General features: G+C 42.2%; 3 protein-coding genes across 8 annotated transcripts; 1 reads left to right on the top strand and 2 right to left on the bottom strand.

Moving 5' to 3' along the window:
* Window positions 1-20: 20 nt before the first annotated feature.
* On the top strand, window positions 21-11,715 carry LOC139986079 (knirps-related protein). Of its 2 annotated transcripts, none has more exons than XM_072001086.1 (3): window positions 21-538; window positions 5,526-5,603; window positions 9,287-11,715. In XM_072001086.1, exons 2-3 carry the CDS (start codon window positions 5,526-5,528, stop codon window positions 10,484-10,486), a joined length of 1,278 nt encoding a protein of 425 aa, XP_071857187.1. In that variant the 5' UTR covers window positions 21-538; the 3' UTR covers window positions 10,487-11,715. The 2 variants fall into 2 exon arrangements, with proteins under 2 accessions (XP_071857187.1, XP_071857186.1); XM_072001085.1 differs by having other exon boundaries at window positions 22-808.
* Window positions 11,716-14,773: 3,058 nt separating this feature from the next.
* On the bottom strand, window positions 14,774-26,172 carry LOC139986078 (BTB/POZ domain-containing protein 9). 5 transcript variants are annotated; one of them, XM_072001082.1, is made up of 10 exons: window positions 25,620-26,172; window positions 23,314-23,534; window positions 18,566-18,686; window positions 18,277-18,442; window positions 16,342-16,535; window positions 15,908-16,125; window positions 15,663-15,845; window positions 15,510-15,588; window positions 15,264-15,442; window positions 14,774-15,174 (listed from the first exon to the last, which is right to left on the bottom strand). In XM_072001082.1, exons 2-10 carry the CDS (start codon window positions 23,508-23,510, stop codon window positions 14,973-14,975), a joined length of 1,539 nt encoding a protein of 512 aa, XP_071857183.1. In that variant the 5' UTR covers window positions 23,511-23,534; window positions 25,620-26,172; the 3' UTR covers window positions 14,774-14,972. The 5 variants fall into 5 exon arrangements, with proteins under 5 accessions (XP_071857183.1, XP_071857181.1, XP_071857182.1 ...); XM_072001080.1 differs by having other exon boundaries at window positions 23,314-23,551; window positions 25,620-26,168; XM_072001081.1 differs by lacking the exon at window positions 25,620-26,172 and adding an exon at window positions 25,294-25,535.
* On the bottom strand, window positions 16,710-17,574 carry LOC139986080 (probable small nuclear ribonucleoprotein E). The gene has a single exon (XM_072001087.1). The coding sequence runs from the start codon at window positions 17,467-17,469 to the stop codon at window positions 17,185-17,187; it is 285 nt and encodes a 94-aa protein (XP_071857188.1). The 5' UTR covers window positions 17,470-17,574; the 3' UTR covers window positions 16,710-17,184.
* Window positions 26,173-27,952: the final 1,780 nt, after the last annotated feature.

The raw sequence follows: 27,952 nt of genomic DNA, 5'->3' as shown, positions 1-27,952 counted from the left end.
ATGGACCCTGCACGCTTCTCCGCTGAACCGACGCACAGTGTGCCCATAAGGCCCATTCGAGGTATACTTACGAGAGCGCACGAGCCTCTATCCAGCGGACGAACGAACGAACGAACGATCGAGCGGCCGACCGATCGAGCGGCCGTCCGATCGAGCGAACGAAGTGGGACCGTAGAAAATAATTGGAGGTGGGGGCTGATTCAAGAATCGACGTGGACACCCTCGCCTTCCAAAGTCATTCACCTAACGGTCATCGCCGCGTCAAGAATCTTCTTCTTGTTCTTCTCCTTCTGCTGTCATGTCTTCCGTTATTCGATTTGATGAAGGGGATGCCTGGACAGCGTAGCGTGTCGTTAAATAATTAGTCGAAAGAAGAGCAAACTTGAAGACGGTGGACCCAGTTTTTGTTTGGAAAATAACTTGAAAGAATCAAAGTGGTGTTTCGAGGTACAATGTGAACTGTTTTCGCGGGCCTTTAAATTCTATTTTTACTTCGCGAATCTATGTGATCGAACTGTTACGGGAAAGATTACAACTGGTAAGTCGTATAGTGAAATTGGCTTTAGTGTCTTCCGTAGGAGGAGAGAGTGAGTTTACAAGTGAACTGGATTTGTCTATCGGATGATTCCCGATAAGTTCGTGGTACCCGACGCTTCAAGTGATTGCGTAGAAATGATCGTCAGTGTCGCGGATCTGTTAAACATCGTGATGACAAAGTGTCATGATGAACGCTATATCGTAATTAAGTAAAGGATCATCCTTCGAAGATGTCGTTGATGAATCTCGCGTAATCGTTTCCGTCTTTAAGGTACGTGATCACGTTGATTTACGAAAGGTGATCGGTTAAAACTGGGAGAAGCGATTCCCGAATCTGACAACTAGCAATTACAGGTTTCCTCATCGCGTTGTCGCTGTCGCTGTAAGTTAATAACAACGATCCTACGTTCGCTTGGTATTTTCTTCCACGTTATTTCGCGATACATTCGTCGCGTTTAGAAACAAATCGCCCGATGTGCCTACACAAGTTGAGAAGAAAAACTGAAGGACGATCTTCATTTCGTAATTCGAGCGCGTGCTGTCGACCGATTCCTTCGTCTTCGATCGTGACACGATACGGAAAGCGCCATTTATCGACTAGATTTTAACGATAGAAAACGTGTCCGGCATGAGAATTCGTTGTCGATAAGGTTAACTCGACTGAAAGCCTTGAAGTATCGTGATTAGGCTAATTATTTGATTCATTAGATACTCTGCGAGAAGATCGTATCGTCGTAAGTTTAATTATTTAACGATACCGAGAAGGAACTATTCTCACCGTGTGTCACTCGAGATAAGATTCCATGTGAAATCCAGTTTTCACATCTATCGTTTGGAAATATACCGTAACGAGATTATATTATATAGTTAGATGAAATCGTAGAGATTTAGATGTGATACACGCGGAAAAGAGACAGAGAGTCGTATTACATGCACCATGTCGCGTTTCTGCTCGAGCATATTCGACCGCCATACAATAGCGCGTGTACAGCGCATTGCGCGATAGTTAGATACGAATCTGTACGAACTGGCCTATCGAAGAGCGATAGAATAATAGCATCGGAAACAAACGGTCCACGTTGCATCGTTCGAAGGCCGATCGCCGGAGCACGCGTTGCGGAACGCCGTTTCATTTCGAAAGACCGGAAGTCGCTCTCTGCAAACTAGATCGCGATGCTTCGCGAGGATGAGGTCGAAAGACGCCGCACGTGTGACGTAAATGAACCTGTGTGACGATCCGTCGATCGTTTCTAGATCTCGAAATTTTGTGTTTACGTAAAGTATTTACAAAAATATACAAAATATCCAAAGTACAGTATCTACGGAAAGTATTTGCACACGATTGTATTTGTTGTAACATTCGTATGTACATTTATTAATTCGCTTCAGGTATATTACATTTCGTATCAAAAGTAACGAAACGGAAACGATTAACTCCACCTTTTGTCAAGTTATCGATTTCGTTATATCGATACACGATTAATAAGCGATTTAAAAGTAAATCATTTACTTACATAAGTCATAAGTAAGTAATATCAAATTTTTAAACGAATTGAAAAAGATAGTATGTTCTATACAAATAACGAATCCCGTTTTAGATAAAAAGAATTTGACCGAAATTTAAAAGAATCGCAGAGTGTGACGACGATTACTTTCGCTTTTTATTATACATCGTCCTCCATAATTATAGCTCCTAGCAATAAAACAATTACCTGCTCGTACCTACCTCAGCGCTCTAATCAACAACCTTTACTCGAGTATTTAGGAAATGGAAGATTAACCGTCTTTCACTAATAAAAAGACTAATAACGGTCCCCGGCATACAGAACATTTCTTTTTCTCTTTTACGATCTGAAAACTTAAAAAGCCACGAACATAAAATCCTCAAACACAGGCTGGTATTCTTAAAGGAAATTTGGCAAGTTAGTTGCTTGTAGGATCGTAAAGCACTGGAGGAGTAATTCGGTACAAAATCGTGTTTGAAAACGGAACTAAACTCATTTCCGTAAGCGTGCGTCGTGGGAAAAAGGAAAATTCTACAGTCGTGCTTAGACGACGTGCCGCGACGAAAGTAACGAGGCGTCGGTCATTTAAAATAGTTCCGCTAAAACAGCCGTGCGCCGACTTTCACGAGCATGTAAATGAAGAAAAAATCCAGCCATTCCGAAGAAACCTCTCCTCGCGATCGATTGGTCAGCACACGGCGTCGTCGTTTAATTAATGCGCGAAGTGGCGTTGATGGTAACTGGTGGCTTTCAACAAAATCTTCTGTCAGCCTCCACGCGTGTTCGTGTGTGTGGGTATATGTTTGTGTGTACCAGACACAAAGCGGAAGAGCGTCGTGGTAAGTGTTTTTATCGAGAAGGTCAGCTCTAGAAAGGAGGACAATCACCGAGCGGCACCGTAGGAACTCCGATTGATCCCTTTAAACGTTTGAACGGTGCCGGTTGCACCTTCTCGTTCCGTCCACTCTCTGTGTCTTTCCGTAGAATCGAACGATGATCGGCGGCACTATCGACGATAGAGTAGATCGCGCTGAAAGCTAGGAACTGCGGCATTCGTTACGATTCTCACGACTTCGATCGACTAGCTGGACGATCGCGGCCGCGAGATCTCGACGACGATCGTTGTTTACCGTTTCTTAGACTTACCGTCGATGGTGATCGGATGAAAACTGAACGTCATGTCTGTTCGTTAATTATCGATCGAATTCCTCTCCGATAGTCTTTTCGTACAAGTTACGCGTTTCAATAACGACCGAGGTAAACTTTCTCTCCCTTTGTAATTCACTTTTTCCTTGGAACAATGGACGGACACTTTCCGTTATCAATCTCTGAGCGATCAAGCGAATCTTCAACGTTTACTTGAAATAATTATCGTTCGAACATGTATATTGTACGACCATTAGCGGCAGAGGGTACGGCAATTTCGTTAAGTAACTTCTAAACAGGATCTATCGACGCAAATGCGAGGCCGGCTTAATTAATCAACAGTTTTATTGTGCCCACGGAGAAACCGTAATTAAAAGTCATTTGTTAGGGGAACGTTAAATCATCTATCATTCTTTTCGCGTCTTGTATTCTATTAAGCTCATAAGAGCGGGTATCTCCGCACGATGTATCCGTTGCGACACGCGAGCGCAACAATATGGCTTAAACTCTTAAACATTGGCAACTCGCATCGAGCGCTCGGGAATGCAGGCACCCCCTGAATGGCTCACCGGATGCACACCTGCAATCAGTGCAGGTTGCGATAGCTCGGGCGCATCGTCGAACGTTGCTCGACTCTTAGGATCGATCGATCTAGTACAGAACATCAATCGGTAAGTAATAGTACAGAAGAAGGATCTTTGAGCCGAGCCCAATATAATCAGAGGAGATACCTCCCTCTCTTAAAATATCAACAAGGCCTTCGGGCTACGTTTAACGAGAATACGACGTCGTTTAAAATCAATTAACCAACCATCCGTTACTCTCTATTTATCTCGTTCTCTATGTTCGACGTTTCGTCGTGGTATTGCCGTGTTCGATCGATTTCGCGAGGGCAATCGTCGAGGTCCAGCAAACAAACCGCGATCATTGCTTCACGTGGATACGCCAGTTTTTCCGCTCGATTCGAAAATGCTCTGTAGCAATACTGTTAGCACTAACCCGTGAAAAGATCGTTCGCTCCTTTCTTTCTTTTTCGCTCTTCTGCATTCTTCGAGTAGAAAACGATCGTTTCGGACGTATTCGCCAGCTATTATAGCCAATTTATACGATAATAGGTGTAGATAGATCCCACCGTTTATGAAAGTTGCGGGCGTCGTGGAAGAGGCGAGAAAGACGACGAAGAACGGGCGAGGAGAGCGAGGGAGAATAGGCGAGGAAGAACAGGGGAGGAAGACGAAGAAGAGCAACAGGCGATGCCTGACGAAGAAAAGGTTGGACGCGCGCGGTTAGTGTCTAAACAGAAAAGAATCGAACGCGGAATTAAAAGTATGCGTAGGCACGTCGAGGCATCGAGCGTCCGCGAATGAGAAGTGTCAACGACTGTGGGGTGTAGGTCAGGAAAGAGAGACTCCGTTGATCAAACAATCGATGTCTCTTCCATTAGCTGGGATTTACTTTCCCATTTAGCGACAGTCTGTCATGTATGAAAGTCGCCGCAGGTGACACCGACTCGAGGTACCCTCGGGCTACGTATGTGGGTCACTACTATTGTCCCATATTCCCTCTTCGTTGTAATTCACGTGGTGCAGAGGCGGCGGCGGCGAGTAAAAAGGACGACAACTACGAGAAGTAAAAAAGGAGGGAAGCGTAAACGCGCTTGTCGACGAGCGACGAAAACTCGATCGGTAGAACGAGTAGAGAATGTGCGTTACCATGGAGAAAATTTTCGAAGCGTGATGTCACTTCAAGCATTATGCAAATGGTTAGACGATCTACGGGCGCAAAGAAGACAAAGTAAGGAATAGAGGCGGCGAGGTGTGAAAACGAGACCGCGGCGATCTGTTTTCTGGACGAGCGACTAAAGAAGGCGAAAGGAACTAGCCAGACTAAAGAGAGACCATCGCGAAAGAATACAAAGAAAAAGGGAGAAAGAGCGAGAGAGAAAAAAAGCAAGTGCAGGAGGGTTTTCCGCTCGTTGAACGTAACACGCACCGCTTTGCACGATCCAGCGATTCGCGCGTACCGCGCAAACCGGCGAATTGCGCAACGAGCTTCTTCTCTTTCCCAATCATGCGATCGGTTGTGGGCACACGATAAGACTTGCATTGTGATTTTGTCGAACGTTTGAAATATACGCGAGTGCATTACGCGACATCGATTTTGTTTTCCCCGTGGTTTCGACATTTACCGTAACGGAAACCTGTAATCGTCGAAAGAATTACGAATTACCCAGAGGGACAAAGTTTCGTTACATCGATAGACGTGAAAACAACGAGCACGTCCTGTTCAAATAAAACGGGGCAACTTCAAAAGAAGGTTATATTCTTTCTGTTGCAGATGAATCAACAGTGCAAGGTGTGCGGAGAACCCGCGGCAGGCTTCCACTTTGGCGCGTTCACCTGCGAGGGCTGCAAGGTGAGTCGGCTATGGATCATTTCAACGATACGATATGGATTTCGTGGAAGTTTGAACGGTCGAGATAGCGATCAAATTGAAACGGCAGAGTGATATTTCGTATCGATTCCGGGATAATTGAAAGGCACTATCGTCTTGTAATTCGGTTGTAATAGGCTCCGTTCTCGATAGTTTCCTCCAACTATTTGGAACGTGTCGATCAGAACGAAATCGTGAGAGAGAGATCGTAAAAGAAAAACGGTGGAACACAGATTCCAGACATTTTCCAGCGGGTTTCTTTTTTCCTCTGCTTCTTTTCTGCACGTTGTTGGCGGCGATCTTTTCCACAATTTCGCAAAACTCAGAAACGTTGATCGCTTTCACGAGCCGCTTCGTGGCCGAGGTTAAACGTTTGACTAGGCATGCGTGTCAACCAAGTCCCCCACCCCCGCCCCAAAAGTAACAGCTACCATGTTTGGCGAACCGCTCAGCGATCGCTCTGTAAGGAGAACCAAAATTTCTAGCTTCAAAGGGACGTTCAAGGAACATCAATCGCCCGTTCGACTGATTTCTCCTGATTAAAATGATCTACGCTATTCTACGCAATTATTTATACGACGATTATACATATTTATACATATTTTAAAATAAATCTACATAAAGATTCGTTCGAATGAACTCTAATAACATGTGGCTATACGCATATATCCTATAACCAATCACGGTTATTTAAAAGTCAATTTAATAGCTTTAAAATAATAATAAGCGAAGGATGGACCGAAAATTACACAATTGTTTCTTACACAGAAAAAGTAAGTCATTCGAATCTCCTTGACATCGTGAGTGTAATATAAATACAAATATATATACGACAATCGATTCTTTGATCTCAAATCAGACCTACGAAATCTCTCGAAGAAAAATGAATAGCCGTACGGTCGAATTCGTAGTATACCGCGAGTCGAGCGTAAAAGCAAACGATGTCGAGTAGAATAGTAGGAAGGTGGAAGAGGGGAGAGCTGACATGCTACGGTGGGCCTGAAAACGAAAATAACGAAACGAAACAATGTCGAGCTGACGTAATCGTGAACTAGGGCGGAAACAATTGTGGCAGACAAGTGCGAAGCGCCGGAAGCACCGCCTCGAAGCCGCTCCGCGATCCGAGCGAATTGACGAAACGCGCGTGCACGTGCTCGCGCGGCCACAATGTCTCTCGTTACCGTAGATTTGTCCCACGATCGGGACGCGTATCGTTCACGGTGAAAACTCGAAGAGCGCGACTTGCCACGGTCCTTGAAATCATATAACGAATCGATGTAGTCCATATAGCGAAACGGCGAGCGATTCGCGGTTCGTCAGACCTTCCAGAAGAAAGAAGTATGGAAGCAGTGAAAACGGTACAACGGTTCGTTATCGTTGTCCATTGAAAACGAATTTCAATCTCTGTCGTTCCTCTCCTTCTTTTTCTTCTTCTTCTCTTTTTCCACGGCGTGAGTCAGAGATACGTTTCTTAGGCCACGAAAGTTCAGCCGTGGCGTAATTAGCCGGTCTATTTATCGGGCGGTTTTCGAAAGGAAACCGTAACACAATCCAACTGTGGAAGGTTTTGACGATGAAAAGGCGCGAGCCGGCACTTTGAAGTTTCAAACTGCTGTCCCGTTTGCATAACACGAGGCGCGCGCCACAAGGGGGGCAGGTAATAACGGTAGCATTTTCTCGATTGTGTCATCGCTTCTGAACTGTCGCGCATAGTTCCCTGATCTCCTTGTTTCCTCATCACGAACGAACTTTGCATCCTTAGAACGGGAAAAATTTGAACGATAACGATGACAATGACGATTACTGGGATGACGCTACAGGTAGACAAACGACGAGGAAGACACACTTACATATAGTTACGTGTAGCACAAGCCACGATATAGGAACATTGTAAAATGAATCCAGCAGAAAATCACAAATGTCACTTGATCTTACTGCGATCCCGAATTTGTATATTTTAATTTTGTTCTTACGGCGACAAACAAAAAGACTATTGCTTTGATTTAAGAAAATGCTTAATATCGTGTCGTACTTTTTTTTTTTTGACGACGTATCCAAGTTTCTTGCCATACCGAGAAGGGATTAAAGGATTAAAGGATTTTGGAGAATAACAAAAGAGCGAAATCAGTCGATGCCGTCAATAATACTATAACTTACGACCTCGTAGCGTAGTTCCTTTTATATTATACCTAGTATGATGTATTATACTATAAAAAATAAACGTCAAAGACAAGTGGAACACGGTGGCGGATCGTGGGTCTCGGCAATGCGCGCATCGGGACCACTGGGACGCAGGAAGAGCTCGTTTTCAGAACAAACGAACCAGAAACGATTAATAATATAGCGTGCGTACGAGCAGAAAAAGCGAAAGTGGATGTCGCGTACACGCTGAGACCTGCGTCTCTTTAAAGACTGATCATTAACTAAGAAGGGCGAAATTTTCTATCAGGTTACACAGGAAATCGTAGGTGTTTCGGGGCGCAATACTTGGGACTGGGCTTCAAATGGATACGTTCGATGTCTGTCATAACGAACGAGGTCTTAAATTGCACGCGTTTCGTAAGACAGAACTTTGCCATTAGCTTTTAGCTATCTGCCGTGGTTACTCGCTCGATGCAGGCGCGTTCGAACTATTAGCTTATTCGTTATCGTATTTATAAGTAGCCAGCTTTATTCTAACATACAAAATCATTATACGTTTTCACAACTGACGTTTCAAGCTTTATTTAAAAAAAAAATATTTTTCAACCTGTCAAGCAGTTTCTGTTTGTTGTCGCATCAAAATTGGCTTTTCTTATTACCGTAAAAATAAAAATGCTGTACAAATAAGAAAAATGGTTTGTACGCCGTGTATGGAGAGAACGTGTTGACTAAACGCCAGTGTCAGAATTGGTTTTCGAAATTCCTTTCCTGTAATTTTGATCTCAAAGTTGCTCCACGTTCTGCAAGGCCAGTTGAGGCTAACGAAGACCAAATAAATGCATTGGTGGACGCAAATCGTCGCATAACAACGCGAGAAATTGCTGGCAGGTTGAATTTACGTAACCGAATAAAACCATTTCTTTCCATAAAAAAAGAATAGAACCCTCTTGCATTTCCATACAAAGAACGAAATTATTTTACGAACAACCATAACTCGCCGTGTAGTGGATTCCATTCGAATCGAAGGTATTTCTCGACTCGATGTAATCGAGTGGAAGTAGAACGCATCGATGTGTCGAAGAGGCGCGCGAGTAGATCGAAAAGAAGCAGGGAGAATATGTGTAAACGAAAGGAGACCGTTTCGTGACGCCGACACGGAAAGGCAACGGTGTCGGAATCGTGGAATTGCACCATTTGGGCAATTAGCACGAGCACAGTAGGCCGCACGCGCCTACACCGGCTGGTTCTCCGCGATACAACATGAATGAGACAACGAGAGCACACTGTTACCATCTAACAATTTTACAGTACTCATTATGAGCGGCACAATGCCGTTGCAGCCATGGCGGATCTCCCAGCGAATCTTTGACCTCTGAATTTGCATTTAAAGAGCATTCTAGATTTTGTCTCCCTTTGTAGTCCTCAGCTGAAGCTTGATTCCTTTTGTCGGCGTAATTAACGCGAATAAAATTATCATGCTGCGTTATTGTCGTATTAGCAACAACGAAATATTTCTGTTTCAGTCATTCTTCGGAAGATCCTACAACAATCTAAGCAGTATTACCGAATGCAAAAACGGCGGAGAATGTGTCATAAATAAGAAGAATCGAACAGCCTGCAAGGCTTGTCGTCTAAGGAAATGTTTACTCGTGGGCATGTCAAAATCTGGTTCGCGATACGGACGCAGATCAAACTGGTTCAAAATTCATTGTCTGCTACAGGAACAGCAGCAACAACAACAACAACAACAGCAACAACAACAGCAACACTATCAACAGAATCTTCCTAACCAACCACTGACGCAACAACGAAAACCTATAAGCCCACCCATTGGAATTCATCCAGCCCAACGAAAGGACGATGTCCTGATGCTAAGTTTAGACGACTATAAGAACTCGACATCCCCCAGTATTAGTTCCCCAGAATCGCACAACAGCGACAGTTCCGTGGAACTATCCGAAAGAAGAGCAGCCTTTTCGGGTCATCCAGGCTTTAGACCGTTGCATTCACATCTGCAACCCTCCGTAGCCGATCTGTCAGCGCTCAGCAAAGAAATGATGAGTTTACCCCTCGGTTTTCACCTCGGTGGAATGTCTCTGATTCCACCCGCGTTTCTACCACCGCCAAGTCTCACCATGTTCTCACCCTATCATTTATACGCAACGTCACACGGAGCTTCTCACCCCTTGGTACCAAATCATTCTTCGAATCTACTACAACATTCACCCATCGTTGAAGACATAACCAGTCCGATCAGTCCCTCTACGACGGCTACCACTACCACGACCATTAGCATCGATAGTAAAGACTCGTGTGCAAATAATAATAACAACAACAATAACAACAACAACAATGATAGATATGCACATAATAACAATGTTCAGACGTCGAGGCAGAGTTGCTCGCCGAACGAAGAAACTGGGGAGACGTATACCAAGAGAGTCTATCTGGATGCAGTGTTGAAGAGTCAACGAACACACGCAGAAGGTTCTCCAATAGTGAAGGAACATTCGGAAAGTGGTTCGCCGCTATGCAGTCCAGGATCGGAAACAGACCCTCCTCCACCTCAAGATAACCCTATAGATCTATCTATGAAAACGATGACCACACGAATTAATGATACGACGGAAGAAGACGAGATAGACATGGAGAGCGTGAGCGATCGAGACAGTCCCCCCTTAAAGAAGAAATCAGCGCCCATAGATCTAACGACGAGAACCTAGAATCGAAATATCGTTCGTTCGCTGAAAGACGGACGGAACAATTCGTCCCGAGCGTGGAAAGAAATTAATCAAAAATCGGTTGCCAAATACGGCATGTGATATCGTAATCAATTACATTCTTCTTCTCGCCCGTAACTGACTATCTGGACGCTTCGACGCATGTTCAATAATGGAGCGAGTTTCCCAGAACCGCACATTATCCTTAATTGCGCTCTCCGACGAAGTAGGAATTATCGGATCGAACTCTGATTGCGGGATACGCACGGAGACAAATCATTCGCACCGAATAGTTAAACGCAATCCAGCATAAATATCCACAGAGACTGAAAGAATGAAGGATTAACGTCTCAATTCCGGGTAATCACGGCGAGGATCGCGAGTCGCCGATCGATGGCTGGTTGTGCAATAACCAATCGACTTTAACGAGAGTCCTCCGCTTTAATTAACGAGCGCGCGCGCTCGTGCGGCAATCACATGGGGTAGACAAAGACGAGAGACAAGGGAGGCAAGATGTAGAAAAGAGAAAGAAGAGAAGAGCCCGAGAACCTGGCACTGACGCATTTGCAGAAGCAGGAGAGCAACGACGGAGTGCAACCGTAGTGCATCGGTTGATAAACACGTCAAACTGCAGGGTGCACGTGTTCGGAACGTGCGTTACAAACCGCCGTACACGTGTAGAACGTTGCCAACCGTTTTATCTTACAAGCGTTCGACGCCTGCCAATGTAAACGCCTCCGTCGCTGCCGCTCTGCCGCCCCTTCTCTGATTTTGTCCCGCACCTATTTACACATCCTTGCGCCTCAACAATCTCCACCGATATGAGAATTGTAATCATGACAGGCCCTGCTCGATTTTGTTCATGGCGATTCCAGAACATTTCGATGAAATTCCTCAGTGCTCTATCACTATCGAAGGATCGGGCTCTCGCTGAAACCGCATGGACGATACTTTTACGGTCTTCGTTGTCCAAGCCTAAGTTGCTCGAACACAGATTTGCTTTTAGTAAGACATTAGATCGTGCATGATTCACGCCACGTCGCGCGAGATGGAGCTCTTTGATTCCTTTGAAACGCTTGTGTTGGGTCGGCCCTCTAGGGAAATTTTCACAGGCCTGACTATGACAATATTTTGAAACAACGAACAATACCGTATATTTGAAGTCAATCCGATATTTCAATGAAAGTAGTAAAATCGTAGATAATCGTATATAAAAGGTATGTAAATATAAATGTAGTAAAAACGGATTCATTCGTATTAAATACACTTCGTTAAGCACGAACGGTGCAACGAAAAGATATTGTCAATGGTTTTCTATCCTTACCGGTAATTATAAAAATAGTCAACAAATGGCCAGTATTTCTTTTAATGGTTAATATTCTTGATCATATTGCGATACTGAACACATGCAATTTTCCGTACTTTACTTAACACTAACCTTACCAGGCCCGGTTTCAAAATTTAATTTAAAATTGTACATTCTTTGTTATTTCTTATTTTTGTTCATCAAACTCTTATATTATCTGATCAATCAGTTTCTGTTGATATAAGAATTTACATAAAATTAGATGAACAAAAGAAATAACAATGAATGTAGAATTTTAAATTAAATTTTGAAACGGGTCTCATTTGTCCGCACCTGTTAAGGTTAGTTTTAATTGATACTTCTGTCGTTATCACAGGCACGCTAGGATTCCATTTGTATCGAAATATTTCAGGTAGTAAACAAACAGAGAACGAAGATGTAAATAATAGTTAGGCAAGATTTGCGTGAGCGGGACCCGGGCCAGTAGGTACTTACTTGTATATAGCTAGTAGATAATAGCGACTAATCGATCGATTACAATGCTCGAAATAATTAGAGAAATATGATCAGAATTACTATGACAATAAAAAATACTATATGCATGTTGCAAATTGCAAAAAGTATTGGTTACCATATTCTAATGACGCTAATTAATTTGAGCAATGTATTTTACGAGTTTAAATAATTATATAAATCATTTTTCGTCGAAAGAAAATGAATGATAAATGTAATACATTACAATGTACTTAATGTAATTATCGATGTATACGTTACTTACAAAGCCACGCTATTTCACAAGTAAAGTACAAATCTATGAATTCCTGGGCCCTCATATTTGTAAATATAAATTACTTTTAAAAACCATAGCAGTGGAGTTCCAATACCTAGGTTAATGTATAAGGCTGTTGGTGAATTAAACAATTTTTATCGGAATATGCTCCCGTTTTTAGCGATATTGTTGAAAGGATACTAACTTAGCGTTGTTGATCAATGAACACTCTTTAAAACGGCTCTACGACGACTTATAATGTAATAATTATTAGATAAATAGTAAAATTATCGATTTATTAGAGTTACAGGCACCATTCACTGCCGCGCTAAACTAGTTAATAGAGCGTTAATTAAGGCGTTAATATAGAGCAAGCTATTTTACAGAATTTTGGTACAAACAAATGCAAATGATAACGTTAACAAAAAAGCTAAAAAATTATTAAAAATACATAGTTAATTTGAAATTAATCGAATGTTATTTTCAATTCACTTACATTACTCGACGACGTCTCCGATTGCTTCTCAGCGTCACTTAATTACATCTCCATGAATTGTTGGTGATTCCTAAAAAATTGCAAATTTGGATAAAAAAAAAAAAAAGGAATAAAATATAGTTAAAATAATTTTTCGAGATATTAATACCCCGAGGTATTAACGTTCGAGATATTTCATTCGTTTCAGGAGAGACACTTTGAAGATAACGATCAAGACAATGCCAAGAATAGACTTGTGGAATATTTAATCGATAGAAAACATGGCCGTGCTAACTTGCAACATTTCGACGTGGCTATTCAACATAATTGTGGCATAAATTTTGGACGTATGAAAATGCAAAAACACCCAACTGACGAGGCTATCGCGAAGAATATTAAAAATTCATGTTCAAATATGAGTTAGTTTCGATAGAATATATTTTTATGAGATATGTCGTGCATCCAACAGGCGCCCGTATAGTTTGCACATAAAAAACAATCGCATGCGCGTGAACCAACCAGAATTTTCGCAATACCTCTGCGAGAACTGCAAATATTACACGAACTGCGTAGAGGAAAGTCAATATTCTATATTATTACGTAACTCACCTACAAAGCGGTATGTATCCACATATAATTGACAAATAATAAGGCAAAGATGCAACAACGAAGTTTCGCGCCATTACACTTTTTCTAACTATCGAAAAAGACGGAACACAGAACCAAGATATGAAAAATGGAACATTCGAAGTGAACGTTTAACCGTCTTAGTCACGCGAAAGTACAAAATATATCAATCTGAAAATAAAGTAATTTTTTCGATTAAAATTCTTAAGTGAAATAATCATTCTTATTATTATATAGAAGTTTTTAATTTTTAAAATTATATTAGTTGTTATTCGTAAATGATTAAAGTATATTGTGGATTCGAAATGACTACGCATTGACTAGCGAAGTGCAGTTTGAATTGCTCAGTTAGTAGCAACCGTTGCATTGTATCTATTTCAACGGAATTAATCTTATCGCGTTATAAACCTTGATGTGAATTTTTAATAATGCGTGTTCGTAGTCGGTTTTGTTACAAACTGTGTCAAGCAAAGCGTAGTTGAATGAAACGACTGTATCTTTCTGTCAACTATCGAGGATGAGGATAAAATTTAGGATAAGTTTTGAAGCAATGGATAAGCACAAAAATGGAGGGAAAAGGTAAGTATTCTAATTAATTATTTAAAGAGAAAGTGGCAATTAATGCTCGTGTGGTGAATAAATTTTCATGTTTTGCGTATTTAATTGGAGTACGTGGTTCGAATTGTCACACAGTTTTGCAGTAAACTGAAATTTAAATTTCAACCAAGGATAAGTAGAATCGGTACGATTTTACTTATCGACCATACATCCGTGTCATCGGTGTCTTTGATACTCTACTCTAATGCATACTCAGTAGTTCGCATTTTTCCGTGGATTTTCACATTTCACGTTTACTTTCGAACGCGCCACTGTAATACAGATTAGATTTCGAAGTCATTTCATGGCAATTTAACGCGATGTTTAACGAGTTCCTTGAGAATCGGGCTATGCACCGGCGTATGCACCGTAGCGTTCGTAGCATATCAAACACTCATTATGCAGGCCACAAAGCATTGTTTGGCATACTTTAATTCTATCGAGAGCTGCAGTCTTTAATTGCAGTGCCAATATTGGTTCTCATTGGCTATTTGTTAACACTGAAAAAACCGAAAGTAAGTTTAATTCATTCTTTATTTTGAATAGCGTAAAAAGTTACATTTTTATTTTCGTAAAATTATACCCTGTTCATATTCAAAATTTACTCATTTATGAATTGAACAACTTACTAACGGTGTTACCTAAATTTACTATTCTTAAAAAAAAAGTATGCAACCATATATGTACAAGCTCATGGAATGAAAAATTTATATTGTTAATGAGTAGATTTGGGAGCTGGGTGGCTGAGGGTGAAGACTTCGTAATCTACTACAAAAAAATGGTAGTCTCCCATAAGTACAGTGTTAGAGGCGTGTTCTCCATCGTAGCTATGGGGAAGATTACTATAGCTTTCCTTGTTCACGTTGCAGTTACTAGAAATTAGTAAATCGGCTCCTGCTCCAAAAATTGGTCCGATGCTATAAAAGTATTTGAGTCAATTTAATCGTTAGAATACATTTCGATGTGTTTAAACATATCTTGTTATACTTAGTTAAATAATATTTACTCCGGATGATAACAAATTGCAAAAGGCTTCTTTACAATGTCGTATTTCGTTGGTGGAACATCTTGATTATTGGTCAGAGTAAATAAGAAAGCTTTTTCTGAAGAGATGTAGTGCCCTTTAGCATTCGTTTTACCCCATGGTGCGTCGCTAAAGCCACCACAAATTTCTCCTCGAGTTCCCTAGAAAATTACATCATTCTTTGTTAGTTATAGATAACTATTTATTTGACACGTGTAAATTACTTACCAACGCAATTACGTATGTTGGACAAATTCCGTCACAATGTCGATGAAACGCTGTTGCGGAGTAATCATGATTGGAGGCACTGAAACGCGTTCGTAGTTAGGATTGTGTTGATCTCGATATGCTTCCAATATATACAGTTTCTTCGACACATACCGATATACCAAACGCCAACTTTGCTTTGGTGATCCATACCACTGATTGAGGAGACGCTGGAAACCCACCTTGTCTCGCGACAGAATTTGCGACCCAGGAAATAGGAATGGACTTACTCTTGGTTGTAACCTCTTATCTGTACAGATTTCCGCGTACTTGTTTGGTAGGGCTGCATACCTATATCTAAAACAAAACGTAAAAATCGAAAGCCTCCAAGAATAAGAAAATTTCCCGGCAAACCATACCTTATGGGTTTTGAGCCACTTGATCGATCGGGATTGAAAAATTCGTACCTCTCCAAGGAAAGCTCTATAGGCACTGCTCCTGTTGGCTCTACTTCCTCCGCAAAGACCTGGCTGTCGATTAGCAGCAGGCGAACGTGATTTATCACTCCTGATAAATGTTGGCAAACCCTCACACGTTCCTCCTCTGTCCAGTGTTGAGTAGGCTGCGTCACCCCTGCCTAGGAGCGTGGTCCGTACGGTTAAGCGTTCCTTAACTCGTAATTCTAAATTCCGATCCAAGAACCTAAGGACCCAAGGACCCGGTAATAATCGTATGCGACACAAGGTCTAAGACCTTGCACGACATACGCATGATCAGAGCGTTAAGTCTTCTTGGAATTTTCAACGGATTCAAAGTACTCGGAAACGGAATAAAATGTTCAAAGAAAAAGAACCTGATATTTTGCCCAGTTCAGTACTGCTCTCCAAACATCTTCTTCCTCCAATCCTAGATAGTCCGAAGAAATAAGTTTCACCAGCGCATCCTTCGGAAGATTACAAAACGCCGTTGTTTTCACTGTGTCTACAGCATTTTCTCCAATGAAAGCGAAACATCTTTCGATGAAGGAGGAACAAGCTCCCTTACCACCTACGATAACGAAAGATCTTTGTTAACAAAGTATCTTAGATCGACAGTGATATTAAAATATGATCTAAATAATAATACTTAACTTCTGTGATTTCTAAATTATATTTTTATCAGTTAGAATAACTATTCGGCTAGGAGTTTGGCAAAAGTATAAACATAAATAAAACACAAACCTAGAATCAAAAATATTTATTAAATATTTATCTAATTCATATCTGTTACAGCAATTATTCAATCGCAAAAAATTTACATCTGAAATTCTTCTTAAAGTTAGAAATGTACTGAGATACAAGATCTGATACGGTTTGATGGCATCTATACAAATGGGACTTATATCGTATAGTTTTTCATTCAGATATTTGAAAAATTATTCTATTACAAAATTACAATAACAAATACGTTTCCCAGTAGAAAACAATACTGTCACTTTAACCTGATAGTACTTTTAGTTACAACTTGTAACTATCGGTTAATCATTGTTCTTCTTAACTATACCGAGAGATGCATCACAATTTGTACAACTTGGAAAATATTAACTCCATCTTTATTAAACCCTTTTAAGTCACTTCCAGTGTGCGTAACTGCACAAGTCATAAGGTAATATGTCTTGTTTGTCCTGGGTCATAACTTGAGGTTATAGTTGAACAATTTAATTTGCCCCCGGATTTGTATTTTGTATTAATGTTATATTGTCGCCTTTCAACATAATTCGCCCAAGTGGTTTTCTGGCCTTCGTCTTCAGATTATATTCCTCAGCATCGTCCAGTACTAAATTCATATATTCGTCGAATCCAACGATGTGACCTTCGATTCGTAGGTTGATGTTTTCGAATAACCATACTTGCACGCGCGAACGATTTTGCAGGTACCGAAATATAAGGTTGATGGGCTGTACCATCACCTTTTGAACTTTTTGTGGTCCTTTATACGACATTTTTGTGTTGTGGTTTCAAAAATTAATAAGCAACGTTTGATAAACGCGTGCTCGGTAGTAGCCAAACGCCGGAGAATGTGGCGTCGTGGTTGTACCAACTGTTTGTTCTCACTTTTCCCTATTTCTTTCGTTTGCTTAAAATGCGTTTTAAGATTTAATCATATCGGTCAAATTTTGGTTCAAGAAATTCTAATTGAATTACGAAATTATAAATCTGGCAGATTTGGAAATCTTAACAAATTGACATTTGCAACGTTTAATACGTTTAGGGAAAATGAAACATAGAGATAAAATAAACTCTATCGTTATAGGCGTTGGTACCACTGAATTCGTAAAATCCCCTATGTAGTGCTGCCTTCGTGGCGAGCACGTCAGTTACACAACGAGAAGCACGGTCGATAACCAGTCATATAATACAATTACCATACAAACTGTAATTTTTAGATTCAAGATATGTACATATTCAGTTCAATTAATTTTCTTTAGAATAATATCATAATTTAAGCCATTTGCACACAAACATACACACGTTCATTATAGTCATCAAATGTCACATAAGAAACAAATATACACACAAACATTCTAATATTACTAATTATATTCTACAGATTCTCAGTTACTAAGAAATTGTTTTATATTTCAATTAGACGTTTTTTTCCACTTTTCCACTTTCAAGAAACACACATTTACCAACCATTGTAAGTTTGAATTACCGTTTCATTTTCCATCAGATGAAACATTCAGCAAACTTGAGAATGCAGATCGATAGGTAGGCAAACTTTTAACAGTATGCCATGAATAACTTACCGGGAACTCGCTCCTGGGCATCCAGAGCGGCAGTCAAAAGAGCACACGCGTTTCCTGGGCTAAGCGTAGCGGAGACGTGTTCTTCGCAACTTCTCCATAGTTCCTCGACTCCTAGTTCTTGAGCAAGTCCCAACATCTCGAAGATGCCACTGTCCTGAAGCATAATCTACGGAACAGTTACGAATGAAACTCAGCCATGACTTTGGGTCAAAGCGAAAGTTTTCTCGGTAGATTCTTTCACGTAACAAACACCATAATAAATTTCGAATCTATTCGAGATATTATTTACCTTGCCTGTGTATATATAGTGAATGAATTGTCGAAAGGTCTCCGGATGAGCATGTAGCATACGCACTGACGTTGGATTTCCAGGTGTTCCGATCCTCTTCGCGGCTGTGAAGTTCTTGCATCTAGAGAAATCGAAGCAGTGGTGTCGGTATCGATTCCCGAACGATAATTGCCATAGCATACGAGTTATAGGGAAGAGAAGCGCAGGAATAGAAGTGCACTGCTTTGAATCGTGCGCGCGTAAATGTGCCGTGGATGCGTGACCCTTCTAACGAACACACCCACCACTTCGTCTTTCGTCACCTTCGCTACTACTTCTGGCAGAGTTTCTTGTTACAAAAGGGCTTAATTGACTTCGTCAGGAAGCTCCGTTGCCACAAGAGTATTCGCTACGTACGCAGCCGGGCTTTAGTTTTCGTTCCTCTACAAATTAATGGCAACCTTCGAAAAGTCACTTCTCGCCCCTTCTTTTCCTACGGCAAGCCCCCCAGGTACGCGAGAAACTCGGAAGAACAAATCTTTCTCTAGCACTTCGTGCTGAAAGCGGAGATTCCCTGTGACCCATTGGGACAACATTCGATCTCGGTTTCTCTAGTGTACATCCTCTCCTACAATGCGCACAATGCGACTAGGTACATAAAAGGGAGGCTTTTAAATATCCACGAGTACAGAAACGAACAGAACTCTTATTTTTACCCCGAAATCATCGATGCATTTCCTATATTCTTCTTTGTACAACATCTAAAGTATATTCTCGAAATTGTTCATCTCTAATAATGATTTCACGATTGTCTACCATCGATTTTCTCACTATTCAGTTTCAGATTTGATATTAGCAAAGAGCTAAGTCAATTAGAAATGTCCACGATACGAAACTATCGCGATTTCGAATTGCAATTAAGCGAAACTACTTCCAAAACACTCCTGACAGTGACTTCACTCTATGGTTTTTTACGGATACCGTAACTATTCGATTTTAATAGTTTAAATTCGATATTAGCAAAGAGCAGAGCGAAATTATTCCAATTTTGATATTGCGATTAACCAAAGAAACGATTAGAAATTGAAACAGAGACGGCAAAGGGGTGGAATGTGAATTAGAAAAGGCTGACGAACCCTTAAACGAGTACTTTGTGGATCCACTGAAGACGCACTGACGTTCAGTCTTCTAATACTACTAAGCAGCGCAAGGTAAAAAGATTTCGCGTGCTAGAAACGAAGAGATCGCGGGTACGAGTTTCGTCAAGGTAAAGGGTAAAGTGTAGATACACCAACAGCGTAGTCCGTATCGAATCAAAAGAAAATCCGTCAAAGAGACCGGGTGCACATGGAAAAGGCATGCACGCTAGGTGCTTTGATATTATAACCGACGCGTTAACAAACGCTCCGCTTCGTCGAAAGTTGGAAAATCGCGGGGCCGAGCCACGAAACATGGTTGCCGAGAGAGTCGACAGAGGAAAACTAGTGCTCAAAAAAATTAAAAACGCCAGCCTCGCGTACAGGAAACCAGAGGTGTGCGCGTAGATGTAGCCCTTACCGTGGGTCGACTTTTAACAGACCGAAAAACTCCACCTTTATGCTTTCGTCTGTAGTTCGGAAGCGATGCGGGCTCGCACAAATATCAAAGCGATAGTTCGCGTATTTATTTCCGCAAATTACGAGCGAAATATTCGAGTATCGAGAATATTGCGCGATTTTCTCGTACGTTTAACAGGCAAGCACACCGTTGCACGCGATATGATTTATCGTTAAATCTGCTTTTCGAATCTCTGTAGAAATTTACGCGGGGAAAGGCGAATTCGATATGTCAGACGCGTTGCAGGGCTTTCTTCCTTGAGAATCTTTAGCTTGTTCTAAGAAACGTGGCCGGCAATTCTGACTAGAGCCGCGGCAATATCGGCGCACAAAAACCGTGCTACCGGCGAAGAAATGAAAAAGTATTAAGAGGAAAAATCAAGGCAGCGGCGGACGATGGTTGGGTTGTGTGATGGATGGTACTCGGTGGAACGAGGCGGAGAAGGAAAGAAAGCGTACAGAAGAAGAAGAAGAAGAAGAAGAAGAAGGGAAGAGAGGAAAGGGGGTGAAAAACACGAGGAACGAAGTCGTTCCCGGAGAGAAGCTTTTCCCTAATCACAGACGAACGCCGCAGTGGAATCAAAGAAAACCAAATATCAGCGAGTGACGCCGAGAAAAGAATAGGGCAACGCGTGCGCGTCTGGTGTGACGATGAGGTGTCACGGGGGTGGTAACCGTAGGTTCACGAGCTCGATGTGGAAAGAGGATGTTAGGGGGTAAGGGACCTAGTAGCGGTGGCGGGAAACGAGGGTCGTGGCTGCTTGGTTTCACGGCGGCAAGGGTTGAATGTCGCCGCGGGCTCCGCTACTAACGACCAAGCGTGCGATTATATAGCGGCTCCGTCGATCTCCGCGCAAAAACCGCCTCCGTTTCCGGTGCACGAGAGTCAAATTCGCGCCACACCCCTCGTTTCCCGTACCGGTAAAACACCACAGTCTCACGCTTCGGTCCATTATCAGATCGTGTGCCTCGATTCGCCACATTCAGATGTATACCATTGTCATCGAATGCATGATTACTGGCGAGAAACGCCGTTAACGAATGCTTCTTTTTCAATCGAACATCCATCTTCTTCGTGGTGAGCGTTGTTCGAAATTCGAAGCTTCTATCCCGGAAAATTGCAATGGAACTCGAGCTGAAATTTAGGTCTCGTCGAGATTACACTTCCATCGGTAGGCACTGTGGGTCTCTCAATGAAACTGTAATTGTTTTCTCCGTTAATTTGATAATCGGAACAATTTGGTTTCTAGCTACCTGTATTCTTATATGTAAATCAATGCTCTTTTTAATAAATCAAGTTCGATGGAACAGATAAGAGTATGCACGGTACTTGATATATTAATAGCGGTCAGTTGCACGCGGGAATCGATAGAAACGATGGGATAACGTTAGAGTGCCATTGAACATCACCGAAGCCTGAGCGTATTTTTCAATTTCTTTTCTCTCGCCGTCAAACATCGTTCTCATCTGCGTCGCATTTCGAAATGACAAGGACTACAAGAGAGGGATGGGCGGTGGGACGGGGGACCACGACTCTTTGTCAGGATTTTCACCGGACTGGAGAGCGCCGCGTAGAGTTTTGAGTGCGGTCGCGTATTGTCCATGCATTTCTCCTACGGACGACGCCTGTCACGAGCATGCGTAACTTAATTTTCCGATCTCGGTGTCTACGAAACGAGGCGCGAGGAGAGCGACAGAGTGGGGGGGGGGGGGGGGATGACAAAAGGACCGACGTTCCCTTCCACGCCGTGATATCAAAGGGGTTCACTGGAATATCGTAATTGACTTTACAATTAGCATCAAGCCTATCCAGTGGAATGTCGTTGCCTCGAAAGCTAAGGCCCCTCCACCTAATATTAAACCGAGCCCTTCTTACAGCAATTAGAAATCCGTCGAGCGAAAATGCGACCCAGAGACTCGTGCTCGTTACGGATGAATCGTCCCTAACAGAAGAAAAGAGTACCTCTCCTCTTATTATCCAACTAATTAGAACGTTCGATCGATTCGTTTCACCGTAACAATCGGAGTCCCTTAATTAAAATTCATCGCTGCCGCGAACTTCGCCATCCTCTTCTTCTCTTCGTTCCGAAGAAAGTTTGATGACTTGGCGATTTTTCTCCCGGGAACCGTTCGTTCGACCAAGAATTTTCATACAATCTCGCCCGATCGAGCGTTTGTTTCGCGACTGGATTGTCCCTCCCGACCGGATATACTTTCTCTCTTCCTCCGGAAGAAACAGCACAAGGGACGATGCAAAGCGTACGGGAGAGATAGGTGAATTATGTATACCTAGGTTACTCCAGCGACTCGAAGAATTTAACGAAGTTATCATTTCCCTTCCGTTGGGTTCGTTTGCAATTCTGCAGGAAACTTAACTTCTAGCTATTCTTTTCGTTTTTCCCTCATTCCACCCCGCTTTGTACCCGCGACTTCAGTTTCAGCGACGAGAGGAAAGTTTGTAACGCAATTACCGCGAAATAAGTTCGTGTCTCGGAGAAGGCGACCAAGGCGAGTCGCGGTGTTTCGAAAATATTTTCGAACGCGAATCCGCTTCGCCATGCTAGACGTCCGTCTCTCCATTTCCATTGTAGAAACTATGCCGAGGATAAGACGGAGCACCACGTTCCTACGTTAATTCTCTATTTTCTGGGATACGACGAGGCCCATTGTCTCGGTCGTCTCCAACTTTCCTTTTTCGCCGGGTGCACTCTGAAAATAGTGGGGCCGCATATTTCCCCGGCTCTGTATCGGGTAAGCGTGTTTGTCTCCGGTGTGATTTATCTCACGCGTGTTTTCGAATCGTTGTCGGGTCTCCGAGGAAATCCGTATCGGCTACGAATCGCTCGACGAGACGCAACCTGTTTTAATAAAAATTACGATTAACAATTAATTCGCTCCCAGGGTGCGTCGTTCGAACGGTTGCCTTCGACTTAATAAAATTTCCGATCTCGCGTGCTCCGTTCGTGGGAATGCATCGAGCTCGTTCGCGTCCCTGGAGACGTTGAAAGATATCGAGAGCACGCGAAAATAATATAAATTGTCTCATTGTGTATATGTCGGGTTTGAAATGTTTTCCCTTATCAACTGGAAGGTATCGACGCGTGCGCCAGTGAGAGTAATTCCACGGTTTTGGAATCGCTTGGTCGGGAAGGACGAAACGATTCGAGTACTGACCTCGCTTGGAGGATAATTCTGTGAGCGTACACCGGTGTCTCGTCCCTTCCTAGCAGAAAGACAATGTCAGCTGTGTCTTTGTCCTCGGAAAGTCGAGCCAGGTCCTCCAGAAGTCTGGGTACGCCGGCTAAGCCTGCCTCGCCAGATACTCCCGCTGCTCCTGGTGCCGCCCCCACAGCGACGGCTCTAGTTCCCATGTTGGTTGAATCGAAAATCAGCAACTGCGTGGCAGACGGCACTAGAAGTTAATTAGTGAGATATTATATGGTATATCTGCACCGTAGTAATTTCTTCGGACGTGCAGTGGCCGCCAAATATAGGGCATAACCATTTATATAGGGAAAGACCTTATACCAAATTCATTGCAATTTAATTAATCTGTAATTATTACTCGAGGTAAAAATTTGAAAGGCGTTCTATATTTATAGCGCGTAGAAAAAAGAAACGGCGAAGATCTCGGAAAGAACGATTCAAACGGCAATTATTTCTTTATTCTCAAGATTTGAGATGATATACAAAAAAATTGTTAAAGGAAATAGATACGAATAATCGAGTTAGAGTTAAATCCTACTGCGCAAAAGTTAAATTCTATATTATAGAAAAAAAAAAAAATAAAAATAAAATTTGTGTTTAATAAAACTGTTTATGTCTACCGCAGGATGATTCGATATTCACTGACACGAAATTCTAATTTCATTTTCTTTCTAACTCGCGTCTTTCATAGAACTTGTAAGTTCTTAAATTTAAAGAGACCGCATAAACTTTTATACGTATAATGGGAAGCTTGCTCCAATATTCTCCTAAACTTTTTCAGACTTGCATCTCTCTTAAATGTTTCACAATTAGTGTACGGTATTTCATACTTGCGGCTAGTTAAAAATCCAACGCGTTGCTTGCGGTACCTAAGTAAGTTCCCTTAAGTACTACGAAACTTTTACTCATTAACCGTCTTTCGAAAACAATCAAGCCAATTAAGACGGGAGCAGCCGAACGAATGCATCTTCCTGCATTAAACCGATCGCGCGGAGTTGCCGCTCTGTGGTGGGGAGGGAAGTGGAGTTCGTACAATTTGCGATAATCCGAAATTAATGACGGGGACCTCGACCAAGAATAAACCTGTGACTGATGACAGGGAGAGGAACATGAATGCCAGAACGTGTGTCATCGTCTCGAACGCTTTCCGGTCGCATCCGCGGTACCGGTTGACGAGCTTCGCCGAGCAATATAACCAAAAAAAAAAAAAAAAAAGAACAAAACCGATTAACAATCGGCGCTAATTGCACGATTAATATTTGATTTGCACCGCGTCGCGACGTGGCGTCACTCTAGCCCTGTCTCTCTTCCTCTCCGCGTGTTCTCTTTGTCCGTGTCGTTCTGTCACGGCCGGTCGATCGACACGGAGAATTTTGTGTCACGACGGCTGGCTGATTCCCTTTTAATTAGTTCGGGTTTTGTAGTTTTCGAGCTCGTGACGCGCGTCGATCGTGCCGCGGTACAGCTCGAGGGCTCCGCGTGATTCCCGGTCATTTGCCCTTCCACGGATTTCCTCGCAACGCGTTCCATCATCCCGCATTCCAACGTCGCCTCTGATTCGATTAAAAAATCATTAGACGAAGGTTTTGTTTATCTCCGGTTAAGCAGATCGCGTCCCAGGAAACTCATTAACGATGCTACGAATCTCGAATTCGAACGTACACGCACTCTGTTAAACATTCACTTTCTATTCAACTTTGTATTTCGAAATGGATGTTATGTTTAAACGGATATTATTAAAACACACCATAGCGAAAGAATTCCCGGAAGCGTTCGAACATGTAAGGAAATCTTTTACGAATATGTTATATGCATTACACGAAACATTTTAAACAGTTCGCGCTATAACGAAGCTGGAATCTAGTTTGAAATAAATATTGTTAAAAATCCGAACGATCTTTAAATCGTAAAGTTTGAAACGAGAGATTAAAATAAATGTATAGTTACGTTTCTAGGCGAGTTTCGAGGAAGAATTTCTGCCGATCGATCTCTGTGTAAGCACAAACCACAACTGTGTTCGTCACTGCGTGTTTATTTTGAATATACCTGTTCGGTTGGCTGTGATCACGTTCAGTATCGTTCCGCGTATAAATAAACACGAGTTTACCAGCATGAATTGCGCGGCACTTAACGATCGTTGTTCAACGCCGTTACTGTCAAATTCGATCGTGTTTAAAGAACACGTTTCGAACGTCTCGAGAAATTAATCATCGCGACGTCCAAAATACGGGAAGATCGCACGAGGAACGCAGTGTCGGTTGTATCGCACTCACCTTCTCGTCGATCTCAGCGAGCGAACGTGCCCAGGAACGTTCGAAAGAGGAATCTAAGCGAGCCGCGGCGGGCAAAATCGTTGTTTCCGTGGCACACGTGGACGAGTATCGTGTTCGCACGCGAAACACTGCATTTTCAGCCGATCCTCGGCATCTCACGCTCCCACGGGGCGAAACATTGTTTCGTCAAAAACTTTCCTCCCGCTTGTCTTTTCTTTTCGTTTCTCCCCTTTTCTCTGCCAGCTTCCCGTTATTCTACAACGCGAACGCAATCCCGCGAGTATCGCACATCAACGAAGAAAGAAGAAAAAAAATGTAAAAAGGAAGAAACGCGACGAAAGTGGAGGAAAACGCGTAGTGTACCGTACTCGACCGGAAGTTTCGACGTTGAACGCGAGGTATTTCTTCTGTGCGAGACGAGTTTCACGAGCGCTGGACCAGGCCTGCTTCGGACCTGCCGCTTTCTTCGGCCCTTCTCCTCTCCTTCGCTCCTCAGGTGAGGTCGTGGTCTTCTTTCCACCAACGTCGATTCCCTCCTTCCTTCTCCTTCTCGTGTGGCCAATGCTCCTGTAAGATCACTCCTCCTCCAGCCGTTGTTGCCAGATCCTCTCTGGAGCACCGATCGCACGTTCAAAAAGGATACACGCGCTGCCTCGTTCCAGCTAGCAACGAACGCTGCTTCGTCTAACCTGGCCCTTCGATCGACACCGATTCCAAACTTTCTCGCCCGCTATCCGCCTCCATTTCTCCCTGTTTACCCAACATTCTACCCTTTGTTCTTCTTAAATCGCGGCGAAGCCAAGATCCACTTGCTCGCAGTACTCTCTTCTTTTCGAGTCTCGCTTTATATCCCTTTCTCCCAGTGGCGTCCCTTGTTTTCGAGACGAGCTTCCACCAGGTTTCGCTCGGTCGCGCGATATTGCCGCAATGCGGTGCTTCCTAGTTTCCTCGACAAAATGAGATTGTCCTTTTATTCGCGTTCCGTGCCTTCAGACGCCCTTTTTCGACTTTACTGTCATTCTTTTGGAGCATAGCGGATCGCCTTTCAGACCCTTGAATTTCGGTTTCAGCTTCCGTTATCGATCGCTTCTAGTCGCTGTTGTTTCTTAACGTTACATTGCTGCTGGTTTAGCGTGGTACTTTTTTCATTTGAGATTTTTGCGTTTAATGGAATTTCAATGTCGAAAGAGTAGAAAATATGGATTCGTGTAATTTCTTCCCCGTGGATTTCATTTTTTAGTTACTGCGTAGATTGCATATGTCTGTATCGTAGAAATAAAATATTATTTATTAACCTGTGCAGGACCTTTGTCTTAAATGGAACTTTTGTCACCGATGGAATACGATTAATATAAGAAATACGAAAAATTGTTATTTCGTAGAAAATTAAATCCGAGAATGGCTAGAAGAAAATTGATTTTTCAAATTGATTTTATAATCAAATTTATTCAGATACGTGCTGCAATTATCAAGCATATTCGTCTTTCATTCGTTAAAAATACAATTACTTTAAGATCTAACTGTAAGTTAATCTTCATAACTTGTAACTTTTCGCTGCTCCAACAAGATGTGCTTTATCTCTAAAAGCTTCTCATTTAACTTCTCGTATCGTTCTCAACGGCACCGCAATAATTACGCAATGGAAATGATAAATCACAGATAGACATCACACCTGTTCTTCGCAAACGTAGTGATCCACGGTAAAGTTTCTCGTGTCTCGAAGTAATCGGTGGATGGTAAAGTAGACGCTATGCTCCACCATTGACTAAGAATAGCTGGATACTCGTTTGTGGCTCCACACAACTCCATTGATGCAATCATATCGATCGTTGGTCTAACGATCGCTATATCGATCGAACGATAAATCCCAGTATCGATATAGAAGGGAATCGATTTTTCTGGCCTGAAAGTTTTCATCGTAGACGTAAGTAAACATGTAAATTTTAAATATCGTCGAAATGCGGAACGAAAAGTCGACGATGTAATTCAATATTTTCATAATTAAGATGTAAAAGGATCGATATTTCGAATATTGCCGTTTTCTTTACTTTTTCTCTACGTTCGCGTTTTTAAAGACATTTTCCTTTTCCTGCAATCCTTTATTCATAAAGCGCGTAATGTAAAAAAAAAGTAGTAAAATTGTATCGAGTATAATCCATTAAATATAACATTCATTTCGCGTAATGCAAATAAGAGGAGAACAGCGAGATCAAATTTTTATTGCAGACGGGAATATTACTAGGTACGCCACGTGTTATTAAAAACAAAGTTAATTCTATTTCACTCTTAATCGGTTTAGTTTCCTTTAAAAAGAAAAAAGGTCCGGAGAAGCT

The sequence above is a fragment of the Bombus fervidus genome, chromosome 4, assembly GCF_041682495.2.
Source record: "Bombus fervidus isolate BK054 chromosome 4, iyBomFerv1, whole genome shotgun sequence".
In the NCBI taxonomy this organism is placed as follows: domain Eukaryota; kingdom Metazoa; phylum Arthropoda; class Insecta; order Hymenoptera; family Apidae; genus Bombus; species Bombus fervidus.
This window is presented reverse-complemented; position numbering and strand designations above follow the sequence as displayed.

Bases quoted from the DNA above. Each gene is read 5' to 3' on its own strand.
- LOC139986079 (XM_072001086.1), top strand. From the start codon at position 5,526: ATGAATCAACAGTGCAAGGTGTGCGGAGAACCCGCGGCAGGCTTCCAC. The intron at 5,604-9,286 runs GTGAGTCGGCTA...TTTCTGTTTCAG, and splicing joins TCACCTGCGAGGGCTGCAAG to TCATTCTTCGGAAGATCCTA.
- LOC139986078 (XM_072001082.1), bottom strand. From the start codon at position 23,510: ATGGGAACTAGAGCCGTCGCTGTGGGGGCGGCACCAGGAGCAGCGGGA. The intron at 16,126-16,341 runs GTTCTTTTTCTT...CCACGCTCCTAG, and splicing joins TGAACTGGGCAAAATATCAG to GCAGGGGTGACGCAGCCTAC. The intron at 15,175-15,263 runs GTAAATATTATT...ATACTTTTATAG, and splicing joins GCAATTTGTTATCATCCGGA to CATCGGACCAATTTTTGGAG.
- LOC139986080 (XM_072001087.1), bottom strand. From the start codon at position 17,469: ATGTCGTATAAAGGACCACAAAAAGTTCAAAAGGTGATGGTACAGCCC.